The 23,614-nt window shown below is 39.9% G+C and overlaps 1 protein-coding gene across 2 annotated transcripts; it reads right to left on the bottom strand.

Moving 5' to 3' along the window:
• Window positions 1-508: 508 nt before the first annotated feature.
• LOC121656904 (phosphatidylinositol 4-kinase beta-like) lies at window positions 509-23,612 on the bottom strand. 2 transcript variants are annotated; one of them, XM_042012132.1, is made up of 14 exons: window positions 23,393-23,612; window positions 17,319-17,815; window positions 14,009-14,517; window positions 13,422-13,871; window positions 9,320-9,547; window positions 8,014-8,271; window positions 7,768-7,874; window positions 7,385-7,489; window positions 7,180-7,303; window positions 4,806-4,919; window positions 4,452-4,603; window positions 3,825-3,957; window positions 3,474-3,594; window positions 509-3,054 (listed from the first exon to the last, which is right to left on the bottom strand). In XM_042012132.1, the coding sequence occupies exons 2-14, from the start codon at window positions 17,794-17,796 to the stop codon at window positions 2,873-2,875; spliced, it is 2,961 nt and encodes a 986-aa protein (XP_041868066.1). In that variant the 5' UTR covers window positions 17,797-17,815; window positions 23,393-23,612; the 3' UTR covers window positions 509-2,872. The 2 variants fall into 2 exon arrangements, with proteins under 2 accessions (XP_041868066.1, XP_041868067.1); XM_042012133.1 differs by having other exon boundaries at window positions 17,319-17,812.
• Between the last annotated feature and the right edge of the window lie 2 nt (window positions 23,613-23,614).

Here is a 23,614-nt window from a genome sequence, read left to right as displayed (position 1 = left end):
GTAAAAAGACATTCAAAGTACACTAGAGAGACTTAAACTCATGGAAAAAAAAATCTTCTGTGTATAAATCATCTGTTAATACTAGCAGGACTCTGTAGTAAAGCCAGTGCAGTGTTACAATGTTAGTCCAGCATCAGTTTCAACAATCAGTTTTACATTAGAGAAGCTTCTGTTCGTCAACATCTGTCTGAGGAGAATAGCATTACATACAGTATTTTAGTGGACAAGAAAAAAAAAAAAAATATTTAGTCCATTTTCTTTTCATTGAACCACCTTTCCTGATTGGAAGGCATTAGTTTGAGGAATGTTTCTTGAAGCCAATCAAAACAAAGAACCTGGAGTGTTCATTAAATATGCAAAAATAACACTCATAACAGTAACCACAGATATAAATTAAGACCAATAAACATGGACGATGAGAAAGATTCATTGTACTGTTGCAGCTTTGCTGCCATTTTGGCTTAAGTGGAACAATCAAGCAGCTACACACCCTCCATGTGAATGTATCTGTTTTTTTGTTTGTTTTTTAAAGTCAACACTGTAGACTTGTGTTAACATTAGCATGTGCACTGAATGTTTTGAAATATTTTAATTACATAAAGTTTTATGAAATTCAATTTGGACCCAACATGATGTAACAAACATTAAATCTTAGTTTTTCCACCAGACATTTCTTACATTTGCAAAGTTTGCAGCCCATAAACTGGTTTTGAAACCTTGAGTTTGGCATGTTGGCCCCTGACATCCTGCTCTTCTGAAACCTAACACTACCACCAGGTGAAAGATATGATAGAGAACTATGGAGACCACAGACCCATTGGAAAGTGACTTTTCAATTGCAAGGTACCTCAAAAGTATGCTATGTTTTTATCCATTTTACTCAAATTTGGAATATTATATTCGTAATGAATTTTATACATTACAAACTATGACTTGAAATTAGTGATTATTACCATGAACTCCAGAAAATATTTAACAGTTCAAGAGAAATATGGGGCCATTATTATAAATATTTCTGTAGAACAGGACTTTTTTTTTTTTTTAAATATAACCATGAGTCGCCCCCTGTGGGTCATTAGACAGAATGCAGCTTCAAGGCACTTCAATATTGGTTTAATTTTTTTAAGTGGGAGGCTACATCAATCTTTCATGCACAGTGTATGGTCATAGTCAATTAATTAGCATGCTTTTGTAAGCGGCTATTGGAAACAAACTTAATTTTTTATTTTCTGATAGTTTGAGCGCGCTTGAGAAAAACATGCGAGACACATTCCAGCATTTAAAATTACAACATTTGGATACCAAGTACAACTTAGACTGAGGGGATTCTGTCGCTGATTGTAAAGATCTCTTTTAAAACATTAAAATGTAATAATTCTGACCTTGTTGCAAAAAAATGCTTAGCCAAACTATTTTTTCCCCCAACATATTTTCATTCATGATAAAGATAAGATTCATTTTAATGATGAGCTCAGATTTTTGCTTCTGTAAGTGTCTGGTGAAATAACTGAAATTTAACATGTAGAGGAATCCTGCTGAAAAACAAAACTCCTCTTAGACTCCATTTCACACCGATAGAAAGATGACAATTCAATCCGTTCTCTCTTTGAACCACAATCTGCTTTTCCAGAGAACAGATAAGGAGAAAAACAACATCAAGTCTAGGTTGTGCTTTTACCATTTAGTGTTTCTGTTCTTTAAGAACAACCACAAATACCGACGAATTCCCTCGGTTTATATAAGACGCCGCAGGCAGACGTCCTGCTGGTGTTTGCTGCCCAGACGGACTGGACTTTTTTAGATGAGGATCAGGTGGACCAGGCTGCTGTCATGTTGGTTTGAAGAAGTATGACGGTCCACGCAATCTTCTGAGGATTTAAATCAGAATAATTAGAAGATGATGGGGGTTACAACTAATCAGTTTCACCATTTTTTTTTTATTTTTTTTTTGCAGTCAGAGCCATCCCCTTATGAAAAAGTCAATTAGTTCATACTAAATATTGAAGATGTATTTATGATCTTGTAATTCATCATTTTAACTCTTATATCTCAGTATAATGAGACAATAAAAAGTGCATGGTTTACTACAAGTATTGTTTTAGAATCATTTAAGGGATTTGCCATTTTTCTCCGTCTCTAAACTTTCTAAACATTTGAGACTGAGATGTTAGCTTCAAACAAATAATTCGTTTTCCAACAATTAATTAGTCAATATCCGTACTGGTGGATGCTTTAAGTTGAAGCTTTTTCTAAATCTCTTCTTACTTACAGTAAAACCAGATCAGAGGCTTCAAATGACCTAATAATGAAACTACCAATCAAACAGAAGAAATGAGCTCTGCTGCAAGTTAGATTAGTGGTTAAGAGATTAATCGAGAGTTAAAAAGTCAAAAGTGGTGACGGCTCAGTTTTGTTCAACTGCACTGTGCAAATATTGAGAGTTTAACGCAATAAATGACTAAATTAGTTCCTCAATGCTGAAATGATTTCTCTCCACTGAACGTTTTCAGAAGCAGCTTTACAATCTTCATCCAAACACAGAAGAATCCCTAAAACCAGCAGCTCGTGTGCAGGTTCAGAGTTGAGTCCAGTAGAAGTTGTTAGGTCTGGATTAAATTCATCTCAGGCAACGGTACAGTTTATGTCTGTGACGTTTTGTGTTTTTCTGACTCAGAAAAGTTCCAGATTCTGTACTTTCTGAGATCCGATCAAAAAGCTGACCTAATTCATCCATCAGATTCTAGAAGAATCACAAACTTCAGATCCAGTTAATCCCACCGGTGCAACGTTCACGAGGAAAACAGGAAATAAAGCCGCCAGAGTTTATGTGTCACAGTCTGAAGGTGTGTTCATCTCTTCCTGCGGTCTCTTGTCACATGATGCCATTGGTGACGTACTGGAAGGAGTCGTAGAGCTTTGTGGTGATGGAGCGCATGGATCCGTCCACCAGCTGCTCCACCAGCAGCTGCAGCTGCTCCTCCGTCAGAGACATGTGGAAACGCTCCTTCAGGCTGCGGATGGTGCTGGAGCCATGGAAACAGGGCAGGTGAGAGCCTGGAGGAGCAGACAAAACACAGGAATTTTATCTTCATACAGTAAAAGTTGGATTGCATCGTGTAGCTTTTAGCATCTTATTTTAAATATGAGCCGTTTGACATGGTTAGGACTTCTAGATATTCATGTACCTCTGTTTCATGGTTCCAATCTCTAAACTAAATTATTATCCAATTGGCAATTTAATTTACTTACGTAATAACACCTTCTGAGAACACTTCATAACATATTTGATCAAACTCCCTGACGTAAAATTAACTGCTCTTTCCCAACATTTACACTGATCCTGAATTCATGTTTTGTTTGATATATATCCAGTACTCAACAATGGCAGGCATATAATAAAAGGAAATTAAGTTACCATTGATCAGCTGGTTTACACAAACTATTAATATCAGTGTCATAAACACACGAGTTACCTTGCTGCATGATCTCGACAATCTGCAACACCTTCTCCATGTGCTTTCTGGCTGCGATCAGACCCTGGAGCATCAGCATCTTATAGTAGATAAACATGTCTCCGTCCAGGCCGCCCATCACCTGAAAGACGTGAAATGTGCCAGGAGGTTGGAGATATCAGACACAGGGGAGGTACTACTGCTCTCTCCAATCAAGCTTAGGCCATAGGTTGAAAGGTGTTGATAGCAAATTACAGGGTGAGACTCTTTCAGTGCATCTCTCCCACATCTGAGCTTCCAGTTGAACAACGGAATAAAATTTTTCCTGCTACAGATCAGATGCCAGCATACAGAAAAAAGGTCTTTACTCACGTCGACAAACTCTGAGGTGAGTTTAAAGGCTGATGTCTCAAAGCCGAGATTGCGAGGGGAACTAGAGAGGATGAAGCCAAAGTCGATGTGGATGATGTGGCCTTCGGAGTCCAGCAGGATGTTCCCGTTGTGTCTGCGGAGATTAAAAATAGCGTCACCTCAAAAAGCTGCAGGAATGCTTAGCATTCCACCAAAACTACAGATGTGATCATTCATTTGCTGCATTTATCTGACAGCTGCGGATATTATAGTTTAAGTTTCTACGTTTTACATTTCTCACTGACAAATTAAAATAAAGGGTGTCAGATTATCTCGTATCTCAAATGAGATTAAAACAACTTTGAACAAAGTTGTAAAATGAAAGATGAATTTATTCCAATTTTTTTGATTCTGACCTCAACTGATAAATTTCCAGAATCAGATTCTTTTATGTGTTAAAAGCTTCGAATTTCCACAGATCAAACCCAGGATCCCTTCCTGCCTGACAGAGAGCAGGAAGTACAGAGAAACCTTGAGGCTCACAGAGGGACTGAAGCATCAAAATCTTTTATCTCACTATTCATGCTTGTTTTGTTTCCCTTTATCAGTTGACTTTATGCTTCTTTATGTGGCAGTGTGGCATCTTACCTGTCTTTGACCTGCAGCAGGTAACAGATGAGGCTGTACCCGGCGCAGCTCTGGACAAAATTCCTCTGTGCGGTGAGGAAGGCCTCGGTGGTGAAGCTGCCGTGCTCCTGCAAGAAGTAATCCAGCAGCGACAGCTGGCTCTGTTTCCTCACCTGATCAACAGAAAACAAACCAAATATTACAGCCGTTTACGGTTTAAAAACAGTTTCATTCTTAAGAAACCAAAGGCAAATATGGTGAAGCATGTTGTTCATAAAATGACCATATTAACTCTGTTATGTTTAACTGTTGATAAAATTATGGGATGCAACACTGATCGTCTGCAGCATCTTTTTTTTTTCATTTGCTGCATACCTGGTGCAGAGAGACGGCATTGAGGACGGGCTCAATCATCCCGCTGTCTGAGGACATCACCAGGATCTTATAAGGTTTGATCCACAGAGGAACTCTCTCCTGTTGCCAGATGGACTGATGACACAAACACACACTGCAGGTCATGAAGGTACAACAACTGTTTTCTGCATTGATGTTACCTGGGAAATTGATAATTGTGACAAGGGGTGGTTATTGAAGACAAAAGAAATATTTAGCTCTATTGTGTCTGTATTTGTTTGCTTTTTATCCTCCAACTCATTGTCCTTTTTTCTCATGTACCTATGCACGGTAACTTTTAACTTATCTTTTATTCATCCTGATTTATGTTTATTTTGGCCATTTGTTGCTGCCTTTTACTACTTCTTAATGCTTTCTCTGCACCATCTGTAATGCTTTTAATGTTTTATATAAACCATTTTGAATTGTCTTGTACCTGAAATGGAATATACAAATAAACTTTACTTGAATTACACAGCAGGCCTGTAAATAAACTAATGTCTGTTTGCTTCCTGTTAGATTACAGCTGAATAAATATTCTCTGTCTGAGGTATAAGTGGACTGAGGAACACGCACCCAACTAAATAAATAAACATGAACTTGTGCTACATTTAACTAAACACTAATTTAAGCAGACACGTTGCCTTGTGTCTAAAAATAAAAGGGAACTGTGGGTTACTGGCATATAAAATTAGGAATGACCCATTTACTCCAGATTAAATAGAGGCTCTGCTAGTTATTTACTCAGTGCCATGCTGAATCATATCAGCTTATCTGACTAGATCCTGTTATCACAGAGTTGATTTACAGGGATTAAAGCAAAAAAGAAAAAAAAAATAAATAAAAAAAATATATATATATATATATATATATATATATATATACATATACACACATACACACACTTTTTGGGGAGGGGTTAAAAAGGCTGCACTGACACCGAATTTGGCAAATAATAAAGGTGAAAAAGAATCCTGTATTTTGTTTTTACCCCACTGAGGATTCTTTAACACAAAATATTTGATCCAAAACAATTTCCCATTTTGAAACCTCAGACCTCTCTGTTTCCTAGCAACTCATCCGCCATATTGGTATCTGACTGATTACAAATTTAGCAAAGTATTGAAAAACATCAAGACCAAGAAAGATCAGTAGGTGAACATAGGACTTAATCTGTATGCAATAATCTTAAACAGGATCTGGTCTAATTTGGACTAGATGCCAAAAAAAAAACAATATGATGAGCTTTACTTGCCTTTTCATGAATAAAATACAAGTTTCACAAATCATAAATGTTGTTAATTAAGTTACAAGGTCTCTGGAAAAATTCTGATCGGATTTGTTTATCCCAAGTCATCATTTTTAGCAGGACCTGGTCTAAACAGCTCTGGATGCCATAAAATGCCATATAATTACCTTTATTACATAATTTTTTACAAATCAGAGACTGTCTGTTAAAGAATTCACAAGCTCTGAAGAATAATTTGGCCCAGAATTGAACATCGTAAGTTATGTAGTTTTTTAACAGGACCTGGTCTAATGTGGTTTCACAGAAAAGCTGTGGAAACACTCTAAACCACAAACTGATATCTAATGCTGCCATCACCAAGTATTTTTAAAGCCCCACTCATCTTCTGCTTGATTAGTAATAAGTTTGGTTGAGAGTGAAAGCTGCGTTCCTCTCATAGCATTGGTAGATGAACTCAACCTATTCTAACATGACGATAGCCCATATTAGAGTACATATAAAGTTCATTTTTACCCCCTGCCACAAAAACTCCTCAAACCAGAGATCCAGTATTCTAACATTTCATCCTACTCTTCGAGATATCCTACCTGTGCTTTCTGCACCATACATGGAAATGCCATTTCTATGTGGGGTTGAGGAAACACCCATAAATCCATGCTACGCTTAAGAGTTGTTATGAGACTTTCATGTTGTGAATTAAGAACTTATTTATATGCACATTCACAATACATTATAAATAATTTAAACGTACATTAAACTAGATACATTAATTTACACTGTCAAGACATCTTACCTGCATTAATATATAACGGAAGCAAACTTTGACAGAGTAATTTATATTGTTAAGGGAATCCCACCCACTTAACTGGCATTAAAAATTAAACCAAATAAATTTGTTTCTTAAGATCGTACAAATAGATCTTCCGTTAAAGATCAAGATCTTTATCTTTCAATTAATATATCTATAAATTCAAGCTGCAGTAGGATGTTTTAACATGGTAGCATGTTTCGACAGAACACCAGCTCTGTGCCAGAACTCTTTAAGAGTCAGTGTTTTTCAGTCTGCTTTCTAAGGTTTCTGTGAGAGTAGGAGAGGTTTGTCTGTACCTGTAGCTGTTTGAGGACCTGATAGGCCAGCAGCTCCTGCCTCAGGTCGTCTCCACATTTCACAATGACCGACAGCAGCCTCCAGTTGGGGAGGTGACCGTATGGAGAGGCTTCTCTGATCCGCCTGAGCAGAAACTCAAGAGTTATCGCAGTTGCACAAGAAAACAGCTGAGCAGGCTTCATGCCCTTATCTCCAAAGACACACCTGACTTTCTCTTCCCAGGGTTCTTTGAGGGCGACGGCCGACGGGTCCTCAGGGTCCCTCCTGAATGAGGTTGGAGGGTGAGCGAGGTTCTCCGACAGACGGCGTCTGCAAAATCACCGACAGAAACAGAACTTAAAGTTGGATGGAAGAAGATAAATACAGCTTCAGGGGTACAAACTGGATTTTAGAGCAACTGGTAAAAAAAATGAAAACTTTTCATCACTTTATTAATTTCATTTTTACAATCAAAGAGATTCACTTTGATTCAACACTCAGTCTGTAACTGTTTATAACTGTTAAAACAATGTTCATGCAAAGTCATTTTCAGTTTTTATGTCTAACAATGTTTTAGCTCGACCGATTTCCCTGCAGTGTGCCTCTACCTGATATCACCAGCAGCGATGAACACCGGCTCTTTGCTCTCCAGACTGGTGATGCTGTCGACTGAAAACTGACTGATGTTGTCGCTGCTGCTGGTCTGAGCCTCCGCCTGCAACACACACAAAATCCTGTTAATGTCTTTCTATGTGGAAAGAGGACAAGCTGGGGATTTACTTTGACTTTTACTAGTATACCTCTGGCAAAAAAAAAATGTTTATTTAAAAAGAAATGAATAAAGAAAGAAGTACCTCCACCTGAAGCTGTCCGATATCATCAGTGGCCCACGCCTCATCATCGTTGTCATAGTTCGGGACAGTGGAGAAACTTCCTGCTCTGTGCTCTGATGTCATAATACCATTATTACCATTAGTATTAGCCACAGGGCTGCAGTCCAAATTCTCTGCAGAGCGGGCCGAGCGGATCCTCGTCTCCGGGATTTTAACAGGAACAGGAGATGTCTCAAAGCTGTTGCACTCCAAGACCTCAACATAGATGATGTAGGGGGCCTGAAGGAGGAGTAACAGTCTGATGACATGAACCAATTTCCCTCGATACGCAAACATGGCTTTTTTCTTAAATCTTGTTTATAGGGGATTTTGTTGTTTTTGATTATTATGATTGATCATCCTGTTTATTGTGCTAGACAGCTTTAACCCACCCTTCATTTCTTTGTACTTTGCTTTCAAGAGACAACTTTGTTGTAATCTCTTAGAGATCTTGAGCTGTCATTCAAAGGTTTTTTTTTTACAGCACTCCTTTGGACATTGCTGCTTTTTCACTTATTTTCAGTCATGTTTTTAGTCAGGAACATGTTTGTTATTTTTGTTTTTACACCACCAAGGTGACACCTAATGAGCTACAAGCTAACATTCTAGCCTATCTTGGACAAAATACATCTCCCTAATACATTTAGGGAAACAGGATAAAAAAGAAAGCATCAAAAGGCAGCACTAAACGTAAAACTATCTACAGCAGGTAAACAGTATCTGACAGTGATGTAAACCTGAGACATGATCTAATGGATTAGGTCCTTCAGGTGATCCTTTTACAGAAAGAGATTTTATGAAGGGTGCGGGTCACAAAGTCATTCTTAAGAAAATGAAACACGGAGGCTGACGTCTGCCAAATGACACTAGAATTGGACTGAAAATAATAGGTAAGAGGTTTTATGGAGAGATGAATCCTCTCCAACGCCTGGGCATCAACATTGTCGAAGCAGAATGGCATCATCATGAAAGAAAACAGAACAAAACACAGCCAGCATCCCATGAAGAGCTTTAGAAAGTGCTTCAGAAGACTAAAGAATCTAAGAGGATTCAGACTGTGTTGAATAATAAAGGTGATAACACCAAATATTGACTTTGGAGCATGTTAGAATCGTTTAATCTCTGTTTTTGCCTTAAATGCTGGATTTATGTTGATGTTTTCACATGTTTCAATAAATGACCTCATCTATAATCTGTTTTCTTGGCAATCTTTTAAAATTTTGAGGATTAAGACGTTTGCACAGTACAACAAGCAGGTTGTCATGATTACAAATTACAAGTCAGTCACCTTGTCCTTGGAGTTGAGGACCACAGCCTGGGTGTTGGGGACCCTGCAGACGTGGTGCTGGTGCTCAGCTGTGGGCAACCAAACCCGTGCTGGCAGCTTGTGATTAAGCTTCGACAGCTCTGAGATCAGTTGCTGGGTCTTCTGCTCTTTGGTGGGCAGCGTGGCCAAACGCTTCCCGATGCAGAACAGAGACTTGACAAATTCCCTCTGAGGACGAAGACGTTCCAGCTGCAAACACACAGGAAGAAAAACACTTTAAAAGAGCTTAAGGAGTCAAAACCCAGACAATGAAAAAAAAACCTGAGCTCAACATGAAGCAAAAGCCAATGTGACCTTTTCAGTTATCAATATCAGACTTCATGTTTGCACATTCCTGCCAACTAACAGAATATAAACCCAGGAGAAAAACAGCAGGACCCATATTATTTCTTCTAAAGATACAGAACGTGATCACAAGATTATGAAAACAAACTATAGAGAACCCACAACAATCACAACACCAAAATCACAGTGGAGGAAACCGTTGTGATTGTTGTTGAGTGTTTTTGGTCTGAACTGTCCTCATTGAAAACTTTTTTTTTATTATTATTTTGAAGGACCATGTGAAGTTACATTGATTATTCAGAGAATAAAAAAGACTTTGCACCAGATTTAGCATTATGCTAGTTTCTATCTGCAGCCCTTCGTAAAGTTTGTAAGTCTTTTATTCATATTTCCCTTTTTTTTCCTAAATCAATGAGAACATGTAAAAAAAATATTTTTATTGTTATTTCCACTTCAAAAGACATCATATTCTTTTAACTGATTAATGTGTTCCAGTTTTGCCAGGAAATCCAGTATATTTATTCCTTGTAACCTCTAATTTTCTGCCATTGCTGATCACAGTAAAGACGTGTTAAGGTGTACTTAATTCCTTTTTCTTTAGAATTTTCTCCATTTCACTGGACCATGATTTCTTCAGTCACAATGTATTTTAAGTGTTTGTATACAACCTAATGTTCTGCCTCTCATCAGTGAATGTAAACAAGAGAAAATATCTCATACTCTTCACCAGAAACCAGACTGAAGACTGTGACTGGTCAGACCAGAACAGACTTTCCTCAGTCCATCTCTGCATTATGAAACAGCAGTTTCAGTCATGTGACAACCAAGTTGCTGTTTTAGCATTATGTGGGTTAAAAATCCTCTGTTGCCTCCCCACTCCCAGAACCAGACCAGGTTGAGGTCTTTCTTCAACACATGGAAACGTTTTCACAAAGGAAATCAAAGACAGGAAAGAAGGTTAAAGATATTTTTATGACCTGGTTTCTGCAGACTGAGGGAACCCTAAAAAAAAAAAAAAAAAGAAAAAAAAAAAACAGCTGAAAGAATCCCGGGATTATAAAGAGGGAAAACTACCACAAAGTCCCATAAACAGCTGAACAGATTTAATAAAAATATGTGAATCACATATTTTAATCTTTATTTTGAATGAAGTCTGGTTTTCTCACGGTTGTTTTGAGTATCTGCAGCCTCTGGCTGTAAGCCGACACTCATCCCATCACACTGTCCACCCCTCCCTCTCTCTACTTCCTGCCCTCCCACTCACCTCCTCCCCTCTGTAACCATGACGACCCTCGCTTTTCACAAAGAGGTTGTGAAGTCAGGCTACTGCCTGTAGCACAGGTTTTTTGTTACGCTGCATCATATCATGTTTCACTCTCAGAGTTTCTTTCTTGAAAGAAAGAAAGACAGACTTCTGCCTTTCATTAGATCAATTACTCAACCAGAGGAAGCAAATGAACAAAGAGGAACTGTTTCAGGTGACACAACATGTATTCAATGCTTTAAATGTAATAAACTAATGGCACTTCCTGTTAGTATCAGAGTCAAGTCTACATTTTACTGAGGTGAATTAGGTGTTCAAGCAATAATGTCAAAAGATTTCTTTCATTTTTTAAATAATATCTTAGATTAGACATTTGAAGACATCATTCTAGCCACTTTTCTGCCATTTAAGCAGCAGCAGCAGCTTTCTGTGGACCTTTGAGTTGAGATTACTCTCTATCAGTTCAGCCACGGCTGCAATCTGTAATAAAGAGCCGAGCTGCTGATCTAGCTGCAAACATTCCTGCCGTCTTAACTCAGGAGCCCGCACACAGTTGATTTGCCAAGCTCAAACTCTTAAAGCCTGAGAGTCTGCACATTCTGAGTGTTTCAAACACAAGGACCTACCAAACAGAACTCTTAACTGAACCCAATGTCCTGACAGATACACAAAAGAAAAACACGTGACTCACTCCTACAATTTCAGAGTTAAAACACTAGATTGTTATTATCAATTAAATTTTCTTGGGGATGGATACAGCTGAGTCTTTTCTGAAAGTTTTGATTGTTTAAAACTCTTGAAGTCTTGAAGCCGTAGTAGATGTAAAGCAGAGTATGGTTAAGTATTTGTCCCTGAAATATAGAACTAGAAGAGTGCTTAAGCAAATGTTATCCCACCACTACAGAAGTTTACCTTATTTTTTACATCTCTATTGTATATTTAGTCTTATCAGTTCTAAATATTTCCTTTCATTCTGCTGAGGAAAGGACGTTTATATTTCTTTATCGGGACATCAGAAGTTCAACTGCAGAAAATAAAGAGATTTTTCATCCCTCTTCTTCCTGCCAAGCCTTTAATCTGCTTTTGATTTTTCCAATGTGGCATTCCTGTACCAAAAAAAACAACTAAAAAAAACTGCAAAATAGCATCAAACATCAGAAGGGCGAGAAGAAAAGCAGGAGAGGTTTAAAGTTTTCACTTCATCATCTGTTTTTCTCTTTGTGGAGCAACCAATCACGTCCCACAATGCATCTGGCTCTCAGCCAATGGAAAGCCTCGGTGCATGTGACTGAGCTTCCAGCCAGGAATGTGAAGGACGAGTTAAACACAGAAAACACACACTGATCCCTCCGTTTCTCTTCTTACTACAGACTCAAACTAAACCAGCTCCCTCATCTGACTCGCTACAGCTGATCAGTTGCAACAACAAAAGCAGAAGCAGTTGACGGACGAGGTTTTATAAGCACCAGTAACGTGTAGAAATCAGTCGACCCTTCTTTGTTTTTTTAAATAGAAAATTATGTTTTAGGTACTTCTGATCATTTGAATAGAACACTGAAAAAAAACTCCATCTATGCACACAATGCAATCTGTGCTAAATCTTTTTCATTTTCATCTCTTTTAAAGTGAATTTATGAGGGTTTGTTTTGGATGGACGTCATAGGACAATATCCTCAGGAAGTGGGCGTGACATTGAATCTAAACATATGCGTTTCATGTCTGTGAGCTCAGAGCTGAATGAGTTGCTTCCTGTTTTTTTCTGGATCACCTACTGATACCTGCTCCATTTCAGTTCCCAAACATCTGAAATGCAAACCAACTATTCACAGCTGGAAATAAAGTCTACTAACCCACAAAAGCAGCTTAAACAGGTGATGAATGAAGCCAACTAGTTTCTCTTCACATGTCATCAAACAAATAGTAGATGACGTAACTAACAAAAGAAAGGCTTAGCGTGAAAGAAAGTAAAGGATGAAAGCAAACAAAAACATGAGAGGATCAGCACTTAAACAAATGAGTTAAATCTTGCAGGTTTGTAAATGCTTTATCATCTGTCATTTACTGAAAGTGATCTTTTTCATATATATATTCTCATAATACAGAACTTTACATTTCAGCCTGGGTTAAGTGGGAAGCTGTTGCAGGCTCCGAACACCCTGGGGTGTTTAAAGTCACATTATAATCTATATACTGTCTTTTTTTCTCCTTGTTGGCTTTGTGTGATTAGTTAGAGACCTAATTAGTCATACTAAATCATAACCAGTGGTGAGGAGAGGGTCAAAAATCCTACTTTAGCTTAGTTCTGGATGTGGATTATATTCAGAAATTTCCAGGGCTGCATGAATTAAACTTGTAAGCAGTTATGTGAAGGAGGAGGGGCCAAAACAGGAGGCTTCCACCTAAAACAAGCGTCTAACATATTAATCCTGCCTCATGAGCCAACATCACACTCCACAGTTTCCTGCTCACTACAGGTATTCCATCTTAAGTCATCCCTATAGCACTGCCCCTCACCTCTTCGTGGACCGCCTCCACCTTTGGATTACTACTAGTCCGCCAGAGGCTGGCGCCGGGCCCGCTGCTCGCCATGGTAGCATCGGACTTGGATCTTTGGTGGGTCCTCCTGGAAGGGGAAACAAACACCTCCCCCTGTTCGGGGCTGTTCGAGGCAGGGCCAGGAATGGAGGAAGTGGAGATGGAGGCCTCCGTGTTGCTGCTGTTGTGCCTGCGGTGACAGCGGCGGTGGGGTGGCGAGGAAAGCGGACTGTCGGAAACAGACGCTGAAGCGGATCGAGGAGCGTCAGACGGAGGACCAGGAGGTTTAAGTTCGTCAGACAGGATGAGCTTTCTGAGTCTGGTGCCTCTGGAGTGACGCTGGGTGGAGATGTGCATGTCGGAGGAGTAGGCGCCCAACAGCCAGGCCGACAGCAGAGAGAAGGTTATACTGCCTCTGCAGCGGTGAATCTGAAACAAAGATTAGGTTCCAGAATATTAGCTCTAGCTTCAAGACATTTACAACAAAACATGAACTCCATCTGGTGCTGCTTCTGACTGACAAACATTCAATATATAAGTAGCCAAAACCAGGTGTGAGCACTCACCAGGTAGGGTGTGATGGCATCTCCCACCTCTGTGTCCATGTGCACATACATGTTAAGAAGCTGCGGCAGGTAGAAGTCCACCTCGCTGTCAGGGAAGCTGAAGAGGCGGTTCCCGATGTATGCTTGCACCCCCGGCTCCTTGGACTTGTACAGGTAAGAGATCGCCATGGAAACATCAAACAGCTTGGATTCAAACAGGCGCAACAGCCATGACTGTTTAGATGAGGATGAAGAAGATGACGATGATGGTGAGGACGACTCAGACGGGGCTGAAGGAGGCGGGTCTTGCTGGGATCTAAGGGCGTCTTTTTTTCCTTCATCTTCATTCTCGTCTTCCTCTTTGATGGAGCCGGTGTCTGGACTGATGTGCCACTGTGGACTGTTGCTCTCTGTGACGTCTTTGCTGTGTTGGTGTTGCTGTGGTTCATCTTGTTGCTGTTTACTGTCAAGCAGTTTGACTTTGAGAAGAACCTCCTGGCATGCCTTGAGTGCCACCTCTGGATCGATCACTGCAAGCAGAATTGAATTAAATAAATAAATATTAAAGCTTTATCAGACAAGGAACCATATTTGGTCACTGTATTAGACAAACAAAATGCCTCCACATGTTTTTCTATGAAATCATAGAAACACATGGAGTTCTCCTAACTAATCAAAGCTCAAACTATATCCTAGATGCTTCATTGTTGTCTTTCAACATGAAAATAAGAAAACATTAGTATTGACCCCTTACAGCCTGAGAGATGAGCAGTGCAGAAAATCTTTGCACACGTTAGGAAGCATCAATCCTAACATGCAATATGCCAAAATTACCAGGGTAAACTCAACTAAAAGACTTCACCCAAGTACTTATACAGAAAGGTAACAACAACACGAGAGCAGCACTGTTTACTTTAGAGCTTCTGCCAATTTCTCCACTTCAAGCAAACCACACAAACAAGATTTTATACAGCTCATTTCCTACAACGCACGCTGCCCATAGTGCTTTAACAAGGTGTCAGATGAAAGCAGACTCAGCTGATTACAAAGATGTCAGTCTCATCACTGTGGGACTAAACTGAGCTAGCGGCCAGCTCAAAGAAAAATCTGCTTATGTGTTCTCCTATGACTGCTGGACATTTTTCATGAAGGTCCTGGTAATTTCCATCAAGTCAAATATCAAGTTACTTTACTGTCAATTCGCCGTATGTCCGTACATACAGAGAATCAAAATAGCTGTTCTCAAAGGCCACGGTGCTACTAAGCAACACACAAGTTAACAGAAAAAACACCTGAAAAAGTGCAGAAAACCAGAACTAATTAAGCAATAAAAGAAGATCAAGTTAAGTAATAAAAGTGAGTAAATAAAATGGACAAGTACAAACAAAAACCAGGTGATGATGCACTTTGAGATGGATGCCATGACGGTCTCTGTGTACTTCTGAAGATCTGTGGTGTCGATGTAGGAGGCAGCCTGCTAGAACATGCTCCAGTGTGGGGTGGAGAAACAGTCCTGCTGTGCCTCTAAAGACCCTTCCGTCCACACCCCTACCCGTTTCCAAACTGGTTAGGTGACTTCAACCAGTGGTCTGTGTAATGGCATTAGCGTAACAGTGATATTTTCCGAGGCACCAAGGTGGGGGAGGGGGAAGGACTTTGTATGCACTTCTGTGTGGTGTGAAAACATGGTCAAGTGTTTTATTTCCTCGAGTAGGAAGGACTATGTGTTTATGTATTTTTGGAAATGCAGTCTGCAGGGTTAAAATCCCCAGCCAAGAGGTTTGCTGCTCACTGATGTGTTGGTACAGTTCGTTTTGTCCCTCGCTCCTATTGACCATAACAGTGATCAGTAAACACTGACTCAGATGAACCATGCATTGCTGATATAAATGACAGGTCCGTCTCCACAGGACTTGCCTCCCTCAAGAGCTCTGTCTGCCTGATAGCATGTCAGCTGGTCCAGCTGAATGCCGCAGTTTGGGATCCGGTTGTTCAGCCATGTTTCCACAAACACAAAAACACAGCACCGTCTCACGAAGTAGTTTGATGTAGTCCATCTTGTTGTCCAAGGAGTGCATGTTGGCTAGTATGATGGTGGGGATAGTCGGCTTGTGTCGGTATGTTGCAAGCCTAATCTGAATATCTTCACGCTTACCCCTCTTCTACTTGCTCTCGCTCCACTTGTGGCGCCTCCACTGCAGGCGAGACGCAACAAAGAGAAAGGGGGTTTTATAATAAAGTCATCACTCTTTGTATGAGGTGCTATTTAGGGGTTCACTTCTTTCTGGATCCTCGTGGTGATCCAGGTGAAATTAGGGGCTAGCCCTCAATTCTCCTGAATCTGTGGTGAAACACCTCTATTAAAACATCTGTAAAACTGATCAGGTTCACTTTGTTTTAGCTTCTGCTTTTGTATAGTTACACATCAGACATTACTAATTCCTAGGACTACTTTAGCAATTCCAGACGAATTGGGCTGTAATACTGGTTTTCACTGAGAGTAATGTGGTTTTCTTTTAGGAGGAGATAACCGTTCTACTGTATTCCAGGTGAATTTACTCAACACAGTAACACACATGTTGATTCTCACATTTCTGTAGTAATCTTACATGTCTCCACTTTCTTTTGAGACCAAGATCATACATGCAGCCCTTGTAATTGTAAACAATGCTTCATTTAGTTTGGGTATGACATTGCAGATAGGAGGCAGAAAAAAAGGCCTAGTCAAGAAGTCACTTTTTACAATTTAGTACCATCTTATGAACATCTAGTGTCTCTCAGCCTCGGCACTTAACTGAGAAATGTAAGTATGGATTTTACATATTTATTGCTTTTTCCTTCCTAATCCACTGGACTATAAAGTGTAAGTTCATCTGACTGAGTAAACGCTCCCAGTAGAATCATTGCTTCATTGCACTTGGAAATAAAGAGGAATTTCAGATAATACAGTTTTTTGTCCCCCCCCACACAGTCCTTGAATCCTTGGAACAATGTAATCATCTGGCCTGGATTAGAGATACTGGGTCAGGCCCAGTAAAAAGCACCAGCCAGACCTGATCCATAAAGTCTCAGAACATGGAGCGTCATAGATTGCACAACCAGTAACCAAGCACCTCAGAGGTAATCAAGGTCAAGGTCTCTGCCATTCAAAGTGTCAGTGTGTTGGGTCAAAACAAACGGACCAGAAACTAAACCAGATCTGGTATCAAAATCCTGGATTGAAGCAAAGAGGTTTTTCCCGAAAACTGCGTGACTACATCTGGATTTTTTGCCAGTTTTGAAAAACAGGGAGCAATCAGTTTATCCAGCTGCACTTTCTTATCTTTGTTACCTTGATCAGCCCCCAGATCCATTTCCATGGCGTCCTCTGAGATGACATCCAGCAGGGGACTCGGCCCTCGCGGGTCGCCACCGCTTGACATGCCGCTGCTGCCGATGCCCTCGCTGGCGCTGCTGCTGCCGAGGCTGCCGGTGCTGCCGATGCTCCCACTGGGGCTGGAGCTGCGAGGGCTGGCGCTGGGGGAGGATGGCTGCTCGCTGTTGGAAGGTGGGGGAAGCTGTAGTTGAGGGCGAGGATGACGGTGGTGGTTGTGGTGGTGGTGAGGGTGGTGATTTGGGCAATCAGATGAGCTCTCAGAGCATGTGGAAAAGGTAGAAGAAGAGGACGATGAGGCACTGGAGGGGGAAGAGGGGCAGGAGAATGTGGTGGGAGATGAGGAGGAGGCTGGTGGAAGAGGCTGGGAAGAGTGAGAGGGGCTGAGGTGGAGCGGCTGCAGAGCCGGGGATAGGGAGACCTCGGCGTCGGCCATTTTTACAAGGGGAGGCCTGTTGAAGAATACAAAGAGACACAAAATCATTATAAAAGTAAATAAATCAAATATTTGATTCTTATTTTCTACAACAGCGCCAACTGTCAGGTTACAATATAAACACATGAATTATAATAGAAGTTTAACAAGTTATTTTAATTGTGTTTGTGCTCTTTTCTTATAATTTATGACCTTTATAATCAATTTTACACCCTGTCACGGACTCAAATTTAAGACTTTGGGCATGTTAATTACCCCCAAAAAGGTTATACCTGCTAAAATAAAGGAATAAGGATATTGCTGTTTAAACGTCTTATTTAACAACTACATACAACAGGTGAACTTCCTGTTGAAAAACAAGGGCTTCATGAGCTGTAAGTAACAGAGGCTTATTAGAAGGAAGTGATGTGAGGATGATTCGTGATTGAAAATAGACTTCCTGCTCAGCTGTGATGACAGTGCTGTGCAGGTAGGAGGAATTTCAGCATGTGTGTGTGTGTGTGTGTTATGTAAAAGACATGGATCAACTAAAGCAAATAGTCCAAACGTGTAAGGATGGTTCCTGAGCAGCTGCAGGTGAAAATGTCTGTGCAGCCATTTATCATTCAGCACTGACAAATTCTTCTTCTGTTGTTTTTTCCTTAATAATTTCTTAAAATGTTTGTTTTGCATCTCTGTGGAACCTGTGATAGGTTCGACCACCGACACAGTGAGGAGGTGTGACAGGGCGTCATCTTCGTTGCATTTGAGTAAGCGCGCGGAGTGACGAGGGTGATGTGCATCAGCATCATCATCACCAGCGTCTGTGTGTCTGCAGTCTGAGGAGGCGTCTTGTTTCTATTTTAATATTTAATCAGCTCCATGTTTCCTCTAGTTTCTCTTTGTTCTCAGATCACATCTTGGATGTTCCATGTCCACGGCAGCTTTCTTATTGAATGTTTTATATCTGATTATTTTTTTTAAAGAAGACTAAATTTTGTTCTCACAACAATGGTTTCCCTGGCAGCGCTGTTACAGACGTGTTCTGCTTCCATGGCAACCGTTTTTATCAAGAGCTCAGTTTCTATGATAAACTCATGATAAAAGAAGAAAAATAAATAGAAAATTAACAGTAACTCCTCCCTTGCTTTTCATGAAGTTTTATAAGTGTACTATCGATCAACCAGAGCTCCAGAGGGCATTAAAAAATCTGCAAAATTGTGACTAACCTTGTCCTTGGTAACACTGCAATAAAAAGCCAACATACAACCACCGGCCACTTTATTAGGTACACACGTTTAGCTTGTTAACACAAAATACTAATCACCCAATCACGTGGCAGCAGCTCCATGCATTTAGACATGCTGATGCGGTCAAAACAACTAGAACTTCAAACTGAACATTAGCGTAGGGGGAAAAAGGGGATGTAAGCGACTTTGAACACAGCATGGTTGTTGGTCTGAGTATTTCAGAAACTGCTGATCTACTGGGATTTTCGCACACAACCATCTCTAGAGTTTACAGAGAATAGTCCGAGAAAGAGAAAATATCCAGTGAGCAGCAGTTGTCTGGACCAGAATGCCTGGTTGATGTCAGGAGAATGGGCAAACTGGTTGGAGATGATAGAAAGTGAACAATACCTTAAATAACCTCTGGTTACAACCAATTTATGCAGAATAAGTTAGCTTATCTATTTGGATGTGGACAATACAAGTTAATGAACATTTTATATTAAAAAAAAGATATGTATGTAAACATGCTGGATTATAGCCCATGACTAATTTCCATCCATTTATCCAAAAGATGTTAAAGGAAGCAGGGAAACTATCCAGTAGGTAAAATAATATCTCTGAATGCACAACACATCCAACCTTAAAGCAGATGGGTTACAGCAGCTGAAGACCACATCTGGAGGGACTCCTGTCAGCTACGAACAGGAAGCTGAGGCTGTAATTTACACACACACCAAAACTGGACATCAGAAAATTGGAAAATTGTTGTCTGTTATGTCTAGTCTACATTCCAGCTGCAACATTCAGATGGTAGGCTCAGAATCTGGCATAAACGACCCAACAGCATGGTTTTCCACTTTTCCATTTTGGAAAGACTGGTTAGCCAAATTTCTGTGGCTTTGGTACAACAACATGGCTAATGTGATGGACTACTACAGCCAAAACATGACCGGGGGAAAGAAAAAAGAAAAGATGTCTTAAAGAAACACACTGACTGTTGTGATAACAGTTCCCTCCTTCCAGCAGACAATTGAACACCAAGCAGCTGCAAAGGGAAACAGTGAGGATTCAGACGAGATAATGAAGCTCAACGCAGCTCATATTAAACTTAATTCACCGATCATTCTCCTGAAATAATGGGTTCAATGTAAATCTACAGCAACGACATTTACCTGCTAACATAATCCTGCTCACAAACATTTATATAACTACCAGACATTTTACTGAGGAACCTGCCAAAGATGTGTCCACGTGCACAGACACCACAAACATGTTTAACTTATTTAAAACCTAATTCATATTATGACATTGTGCCAAGCAGAGCATTTTACTTAAACTGAGTAAAATTGATATTACAGACCAGTTACTGGTTGTGTTTGTGTGTGTAACCTACATGTTGCCTAGTGTTTGCATACTTCAAAGAATAGTTTTAGGTTCTTGGGTATCAACATCAGATAACCAATCATGGTCATCCATCTTTAAAATGTCAAGGTTCTGCAAGTGGTGTTAAAAGCTCCTCTGGACATTATCCATACCCTTCTGCAGAGTGTTGTGATATCGGTGAGATGTCTGCACAAAGCCAAAGGATATTATAAAGGAAAATCCATCCTGCCACAGCCTTCTGCTGTCTGGCATGTGATGCAGAAATATTTGCTGCTGTGAAAGTAGATTTTTATCCTCAGGCTGTGAGACAACTAAATTCCCAAAAATGACTTATAGGATTTTAAAATAATTAAATTAATCTAGATTTATTCACAATGACATCAGAGGATGATTGCACATGGCTGAGCATGAGGTCACTGCACTGTACAGATAATGTGTGAGTTCATGCGTGTGTGTGATGGCTTCCAGATGTGCATGATGTAGAGGTTGTTGCCGGGGTAATGGTGTTTACAAAGGGAGGGCGTGTTGTCATTTTTTTTAGTGCTGATACTGTTTGTATATGAGCTGAAATGAACCTGCAGCTGTTTCTGATCGCTGGTTAACATTTACTGCTCTTCTCTGGGAAATCTGAGCCCAAACGTGTCTCAGACAGTTTGGATGATGAGGTTACAGTCAGAGTCGGTTATACTTGCTAGACGAGCGTTGCTGATAAGAGCCGACATTTTCAGAGATACACCGACTACAATTTTCTGTGCCAAATCTGAATTTGGCCCATTTTTTTTCACTCGAAGAAACTCTGTGGTGTGGAAGTTAGGAAGACTTAAAGCAACACTACACCAGCTTCCAATCTCAAAACTTGCTTCTGACTTGTTCTGATGGCACACTGGCAAAAATATAGTTTGCTTAGGACTACGAACAAAATCAAAATCAGACACTTAAAAGCAACAACTAACTGAGCATGTGCAATGTGACAAAGCTAACAAAGGCTAAGTGGCTAAACTCAACTCTAGTGAAAGTGTTCAATGACCCATAAACCAGCAGCTTCTATCATTTTCTAATCATAAATTCTTGTAATCAAGAAAGAAAGTTTCAGAAAATTTGATACCTGCACCCAAAATACACAACACCCTGCAGGAGATACTTCTTAGATGTCTCACACACACAACTTGATGAAAGTTCAAGCAGCTATCCATTTTACAACAGGTATTGTATTAACTTAATTCATTTCATGTTTGATTTTTATTTGTAGAAATGGCTTATTCTGGGAAGCTGAAGATCTCCATTTTTAAAATTCCTCTAAGAGATTAGGCCCTCTGACCTGGTGAAGAGAGGTTATCCAGGATCAGTGCTTCATGAGCGCAAAGCGAAGAACTGATGAAAACATGATGATTTTGCAAATGCCGTCGATTATAGTTCTTGAAAAAAGAATCTTAATTAGTCAAAATCTGAATCAACAGAAAACTAAATGAAGAACCTAGACATGTCTAATAAGAGGACACAAATAAATTATACACAAAAACTAAAATAAAAAGCTTTAAGAAAAGCCAAACCAAATTTGGATAGTCTGAAGATGGAGTTCAAATCACTGTTTGACCTCTGACCTGCTGACTCATTCTACCTTTACTCAGTAAAACATATTGTCTTCTTGACATTTTGTCAGTATCACCTACACCTGAAACTTAATTATTTAGAAGAATAAAGTTTCACTGAATATTTCCAAATCATGGCTGAAACTAAAGCAGAGAAAACATGTCTTAGGTCAGGAAAGCTGATTTGAACATACGGCCAGTGAACGCAGCATCTTTGGAGACTGATTGAGAGGACAACATGCAGTTCAGGGCAAAGTGTGAAATTTATCAGGACAACATCACAGCTGACAGACTACAGAGAACATCCGCAAACACGCAGACAAACAGAGGAAAAAATGTCGCAACAATCAAAATCTCAGCTCCATATTTTAACAGGAAGTAAAATCCACGTCTTATCAGGTGAGAAGTGTCGCTGCGTGGCAACTTTTCCTGGGCTTGAATTTAAATTTAGTTGATTAATCGTGTTTAATGAAGCGAAATGGTGCCGTTTAATAGTTGTTCACCACTTACTAAAGATGCCAAATCGTTCTGTTTTTCATGTTTTGCTGTGATCTTGTCCAGAAATCTGAGAACACTGCTTTTAGTTGACAACAGTGTTTTTAAAGCTTAATTTTCACTGGCAAAAAAATCCATAATAACCCTTCAGAACATTGTCATTCAAGATGTCAGGTGTGAAGCACTTCGCCCTTTTTGGCTCTTTTTTAGGGTAGCACAAGATGGGGAAACTTTAATCAATCATTTTATCCTTTATTTGAAAATAGTGCATGCCTATTATTCATTTTACTAATACAGATACGTATAATCAGCCCTTCGTAAGGTGGAAAAATCTCATTTAAAGGTGGAGGATCCTAAAATAAAATGTAGTTCCAGCACTAGGAACATTACTTTCACACATATGCGCATAAAAAAGGAGGGAAATCCAGCACATTTTATTATACTGTTTGATCAAATTATATAAAACATTTCTGAGATGCTAACTTGATATTTTTGCTACGGATTTAAATGATAAATTAGAAATATCTTTAGCCATCTGTTACAGACAGGATGTGTAGCATTTCAGAAACACACAACTGCAGAATAGTTAGATAAATAGCAGCAATATGAAGGGGAAAAGCTAGATGTTGTATACTATACTGATACAGACTGTAATGATGGGCCTATTGGAGAGATACACGAGTCTGGCAGCCAAAAGCCGCAGGAGGAGAGCCGCTCCCTCCTGATGAAAACAAACTGGAGGAAGAAGGACGAGAGCCGGACTGCAACAGGCCCACAGCCCGTAACAACCGAAGAACGCGTAAAACTGCCAGCTAGATTAAACAGATGGCCATAAACAGATTGAGAGGAGAAAAACAAAAGTAAAACGAAGTGGGGAAAAAAGGGTAAAAGAAATCGGCGAAGAAAAGGGGAACCTACCGGGGCTCTAAAGCGCCTTCACTCCGTTGAAAAAGCTCCGACACTCGAGGTATAATCCAGTTGCGGGTCTGTCCCAGTCGAGTCCTGGTTTTTAATCCAGGTTTAGGTGCAAGTGTTCAGGCTCGGACACGGTCCATCTGGTCCGGAATTTATGGCCTGGGTGGGCTCGATTCGGTCTGCTTTAAAGGAACCGTGACGCAACATAAATCAATTAAAAGTAGT

The sequence above is a fragment of the Melanotaenia boesemani genome, chromosome 17 (genome assembly GCF_017639745.1).
Source record: "Melanotaenia boesemani isolate fMelBoe1 chromosome 17, fMelBoe1.pri, whole genome shotgun sequence".
NCBI lineage: Eukaryota > Metazoa > Chordata > Actinopteri > Atheriniformes > Melanotaeniidae > Melanotaenia > Melanotaenia boesemani.
This window is presented reverse-complemented; position numbering and strand designations above follow the sequence as displayed.